Source organism: Pempheris klunzingeri, chromosome 4 (assembly GCF_042242105.1).
Source record: "Pempheris klunzingeri isolate RE-2024b chromosome 4, fPemKlu1.hap1, whole genome shotgun sequence".
NCBI lineage: Eukaryota > Metazoa > Chordata > Actinopteri > Acropomatiformes > Pempheridae > Pempheris > Pempheris klunzingeri.
Window position 1 is genome coordinate 701,416 of NC_092015.1, and position 6,085 is coordinate 707,500.

The 6,085-nt window shown below is 47.0% G+C and overlaps 1 protein-coding gene across 4 annotated transcripts in view; it reads right to left on the reverse strand.

The window, feature by feature from the left end:
• The window catches only part of il1rap (interleukin 1 receptor accessory protein), a 32,390-nt gene that overhangs the window by 19,054 nt on the left and 7,251 nt on the right, over nucleotides 1-6,085 (reverse strand). For all 4 annotated transcript variants that reach the window (XM_070828917.1, XM_070828915.1, XM_070828914.1 and 1 more), the window contains exon 2: nucleotides 4,661-4,746. In XM_070828917.1, coding sequence (XP_070685018.1) covers nucleotides 4,661-4,746 — 86 coding nt within the window. The remainder of the gene's footprint in view (nucleotides 1-4,660; nucleotides 4,747-6,085) is intronic.

Genomic DNA, 6,085 nt, shown 5'->3' on the forward strand with positions numbered 1-6,085 from the left:
GAGTTTGTTCTATAACACTTACATTCATTATTTATTGTGTTTTTTCTGTGTTTATGTTGGAAGAATTGACCTGAAAAATCCTTTTTGTTTGGCCAGAAGCTGTTGTTATATTGCTCGATTCAAAGCCACCGGACTCCATTGACAAAAGCAGTAATTTTACCCTGCAGAGCACTGTTTGTCCACCGCTGCCTCTATTGGTTAGTGTGTTTGTGTTGTCATGTGTGACTTTAGTGTTGGTGCACACAAAACAGTGGAAATAACCCTTTAAAACACCAAAGTCACAGAGCAACAAACTTCCTGATGGAGGCAGCAGCAGAGCAGCAGCTCCTGTGTTCTGTGAGCTAAAATCCCTGTTTTTATGAATGTAGTCTGGTGTGTTTGAGGTAGCACAGACAACGTATAAGTGAATATCATCTGCATAGCAGTGATGTGATTATACTATTAACAGCCTGTGGTGGTTAAGATGTATACCACACAAAGACACTGTCTGTATCTCTACTTCTACAACCACACAACAACAAAATGCCACTAAAAATACTACCAGCGTGTCTAGAAGGCAAAGAGGTTAATTTAAAGAACCTGAGTTGGGGCACATCTTACAGGGGTGGAGATAAGGAAGCACGTGTAATCACAGAAACGTTTGGAGAGAAACAAACATCCAATCAGGGAGCTTCAGGCTCTGCTGCGGCTGCAGATCTACTTTTGAATAATTATGTTCAAGACTGCAGCAATGAACTCTGATTTTAAAGCTCTGGATGATGTTCTTCCGTAGTGATATTTGCTAAGGCTCATGGGTACTGTAGTATTCATAACCACTTTACAATCATATTCTGCTGGGAGGGAGACAACCTTCACTTTAGACCACATTACAAACAGAAACCAGGAAGCTCCACTGGAAGAACGACTTCAACGGCCAATTAATCATCAAAATTAGCAACTGACTGAATTTCTGCCAATTGATCTAATTGACTAATGGCTTCAGCACTGACTCAAGTGTCCAGTCTTCAGCCAATCAATCAGTCAATCAAATCAGAGACACATACACTCCCCCCAATCCTCAAAGGCCTCGTTATAATGAATGAGTTAATTAGATGGAGGATTAAAATGATGACGGTTCAATACGTGACAATAATATTGATGACGAATGTGTTTTTAGCCACAGTCAGGCCTCTTCCTCTTCCTCTTCCTCACACCACAGACCACCTATGATTCAAACCAGCCTCTCTCAACCATCTGGCTTCATCAGGGCCTCAAAGATATTCTGACACTGAACAAATCAAAAAATGCATAAAAAATTACAGATGCAACTTCATCATGAGTCACCTCACACATCATCAAAACTGGTCTCACATGCCCGTCGTGATGCCACAAGGTTACAGTCAGAGGTCACTCCTGTAGCTAGCAGCTAGCAGCTAGCTACAGGAGCATCACAGTTTTAGAAGCACAAAGGCTTCAAGCATCACTGGAACTGCTTCAATCTCCTTCAAGTACCAAGTAAAACTGAAAAGTACTCTTAAACTCCTTGAATATCTCGAAAGGATGAGTTACTACTACGACTTTAATCATTTTAAAGATAAGCCGCACTGGAAACTGCTCAAAGATGTGAAGAACTTCAGGGATCACTGGAACCCTTAAAACCAACTGGAACCACCTAAAGGATCATTAACAGTACAAACACTGAGGAACTCCTTGACAAACCAAGAAGCTTGCACTAGATACTGCACTAGTACACCCCAACAGTAACTTCGGGTTAAGGCTCACCTAAAACACCATTTACAGTTCATCAGGAGCCACGAGGACCACTTCAAGAGCCCTTGAAACCCCTTGAAGAAGCTCTGCTCCCCCCTTAAGGAACCATATGCTTGATAACTCTTGAAGATACACTTAAGCTAAATCCTCAAAGATGACATGAAATCTGAGGACCCCTTAAACCTCCTTTACATAAATCAAACGTGACCCCGAGAACCCAAAAGCACAACAACTTAAAGAACTTTAATAGTCACTCCAAGAGCTGAAAATGTGCCAGTGAGCCAAAATGTGAAGCACTGGAACCTTCTAAAGGACCACTACCTACCAAGACAACTATAAAACCATCAAGAGCTCCAGAAAACCCCTTTAGTTATGAAGGATCACTAAAAGAGAGAACATCTTGAGGATCCACCAGAAACCCGGCGCGGCAGGGCTCTCCAGGCGACCTTCTCCTGAGAAAAGGCTTTCCATCGACCCCAAGGTGTTCCCAGGCCAGGTGAGATACAGAATCCCTCCAGCAGGTTCTGGCCCAGAGGCACCCCCACCAGGTGCCTGAACCACCTCAACTGGCTCCCTTTGACACGAAGGAGCAGCGGCTCGACTCCCAGCTCCCCCCTGATGTCCTACCTCCTCACCCTGTCTCTCAGGCTGAGCCCAGACCCCCCAAAGAGGAGCCTCATTCGGCTGCTTGTACCCGCGATGACCAGGTGAGGGTTGGACAGGTAAATGGTGACCCGCTGACGCCGCACAAACCTGTCTGTCCGTCTCACTGAGGTATTTGAACTCAGCAGCAACTGGCTCCTGAACCAGAGGAGAACCACGGCCTCAGACTGGGAGCTGAATCTGATCCCTAATGATCCTTTCTACTAACTAGCGGCCCCGGGGACAAGATCCCCAATGATCCCTTCTACTAACTAGCGGCCCCGGGGACAAGATCCCCAATGATCCCTTCTACTAACTAGCGGCCCCGGGGACAAGATCTCCAATGATCCTTTCTACTAACTAGCGGCCCCAGGGACAAGATCCCCAATGATCCTTTCTACTAACTAGCGGCCCCAGGGACAAGATCTCCAATGATCCTTTCTACTAACTAGCGGCCCCGGGGACAAGATCCCCAATGATCCTTTCTACTAACTAGCGGCCCCAGGGACAAGATCTCCAATGATCCTTTCTACTAACTAGCGGCCCCGGGGACAAAGTGCAACTACAAAAACTGGAAAGACGTCAGATGTCTGCAGAAACGGAACCCGTTTCTGGTCCAGAGCCTCAGTTTGAGACCCGAAGGTGTCGGACAGGTTCGGCCCCGCTGGTCCTCAGGATCCTGAACACTGAGCGCTGGATTAATGGAGGCTCTCCACACCTCCTGTGTGTGTGTGGGGGGGGGTAATTGACCTGTCAGGTTTTCCTGGCTGGAGTATTAGTCTTTCTATTAAAACCTTCTCCAACATCCATACACCTCCTCCTTCTCCTCCTCCCTCACTATCCATCCATCCATCTACCCTAACACCTCCATCCTCACCCCTCCTTCCCCATCCCTCTGCTCCTCCCAACAGACACTTCATCCATCCGCCTGCAGCTCTGGGCTCCACGAGAAGACGATAAATAAACGTGGTCACAGCTGAGGCTGATAATAAGGATGATACTTTTTATTTCTAACGCACTTTACATTTGGAAAACACATCTCAGAGTTAGCGACAGGACTCGGGACCTTTAAAGAGCAGGAAGCAGCAGCTGGAGCTGAACGGTTCCTCCTCAGAACAGACCCAGTGACTTCTGGAGCTCAACAGGGATCTAGTTAACCTTTCCAGTCCCAGCAGAGACGTCTCAGCTAAAGATTCACTGCTGGTCTGTTTCTGAGGCGGCAGGAAGTCAGACAGACAGACGGCAAAGAGAATCTGCTCGGTTTTCAAAATAAAAGCCCCCGTGCAGACTTTCAGTGGCATTTCTAATGGCAACGCAGCCTGTTGGATCCCGTTAGAAACACATTTAAAGCAGCCGAAGAAGAAACGCGGCCTGTTCGATCCCATTAGAAGCTCCAACATCAGTTTAAAGACCAAACCAGCTGAATGTGAGCAGGAACAGTGATCATCCAGTCCTGGAGGGACACCGATCGAGCAGCTCCAAGTCATCACAGTCAGACTGAAGGTTTGTGTCTTTAAACAGATTCTCTGCATCACAGCAGTTTGTCAGTCTAATAACAGAGTTTCCCCAAAGGATTCATCCACACTTCATTTCACCCCCCCGCCAACATGTCTGTTCCTCTCCTCACTTTACATCAATCCATCCTCCTGCAGATCGACCCCCCACTGCCACCCCCACCTCACCTCTAAGCCCCCCCCCCGCTCTCCGACAGCGTTACAAATGACCCTCCTCTCTCTGGAACCATCCATCCGCCGTCCCGCGGGCCGAGAGCTCCGGCTTTTAATTAACCCCGTTTTTGCAGAGTTGCACCACACGAACACGGGAGGTTTTTCACCGTCAGAGCAGCTCACAATGCAGAAGGTGAAGAAAATACATCATCAGGATCATATCTCACACCTTTTAATCCCCCCCCACAGACGGACCCACGTGGCTCCAACAGGAACAACACGGTGCCTCAAATGCAACCTTCTGTTTAACCTCAGCGAGGCTGACACACGACCTCCACCTGGCTACACTTTGTTTCTGACTTCACTTCTTCTTCTGTGGTTTCTGCTAGAGATGCTGGACTCGTCTCTCTACACAGTGATCGCTGCTCAGAGTTGGTTTATCTGCAGATGATCTTCCTCTTGTACAGTTTGAAATAACACAGAGGTTCTGTTTTATCTGTTTGCTTATCAGAATAAACGAGGTTCCATAAAGAGGCGTCTTCTCAACTGGACCAAACTGGCAGCAAATATTCGTGTCCAATCACAACGCTGCTGTCACCCACCTGACGGGTCGCTGGGTTGACTGACAGCTGGTGTGATCCCGCCCACCACGATGAAGAGGAAGAGGAGGATGGAGATGAAGGACGCCCTGCAGAGAGACAGCGAGACAGTTAATGAACCATCCATTTACTTTCATCATTTTCTTACTTGGTTTGTTTCCAACACAAACTCCTGTGTTGGAAAATTACTGTTTTTGTCAATGGAGTCTGGTCTGCTGCTGCGTCCATCTGTTGGTCTGCAGTGTGACTTTGGTGTTTCGAGGGTTAATTCATAACCAACACAATATTTAAAGAACACACAATAACACAAACACTCTACCTGATGGAGCAGCAGCTCTAAACCCCCTGTTTTAGTGAATGTAGTCTGGTGTGTGTGCTGTTTGTGGTTAAACCAAAAGGATCTTCCAGGTCTCTCTCTGTAGGGATCCTTTCCATGATGCTGTCACACACTTAGAATAACACTCTGAGCCTGTCAGTGGATCAAACAAGCTCTTTTAGTGGACCTACTGTGATCAGGTGCAGTTGTCCCAAAGGATCACGTTGCAGCCATTGCAGCCCGTTTGGTGTCTGCTGGCTGAGGTGATCTACTGGACCAGTTCCAACACTTTTACTACCTACCAGTCACTCACACACCAGGATGTGGACAGAGAGGATCATGGGTAGAAACACTGAAGTTAACAGGAAAATTAGAGTTTGAACTTGATAAAACATCAAGAATCTTTATAATGGACACATTTTTGTCCCTCACATGTCCTCTGGGGGCCACCGTCCTGTCTTCAGGAGGTCAGAGTGTCTTTACACCCAGACTGTGGCCTGAAGCAAAGAAAAGCCCGTTCGTTATCGTCGATGGTCATCATCACTCCTGGTTACTGAGAGACGAGTGAAAGTGACCTGCAGCAGATTTGTGTGTTGATAGAAGCTTCTCTGGAAGATGAAACACGGTAAGGTCCCTTTAAGATGCCCTCCATGATGGATTGTTGCATTGTTAAGTAGCTCTCTGGGTTTTATCACAGGTGTGGGATTTTAAATATGAGTCACATGATGAATCTGTTTTAGTCTGAACCAGTGTGGCACATAAATGCATCACCACGCCCCCCCCCCCGACATTTTAGGTGTTATATATATATATAATACTTGACGTGTGAGGGAGATGTTCCCAATATGAGGAGGAGACGAAGTGAGAGCTAACGAGAGGTGAAGGTCGTTATCGTCTGTCCATCTCATCTCATCTCATCTCATCTCATCTCCCAGAAGCATCAGATTCATCCACCTCCTCTGACTTCACTCTGCTGCTGCAGCACATTTATGGAGGGGGGGGGCAGAGAGACCCTAACACATACAGGCAGCAGCTCAGAGAGAGAAAGAAACAAGACATGTGTTCCCTGAACGCACCGTTTATACCCACTTGTGATACAAGATAGCCGTCAT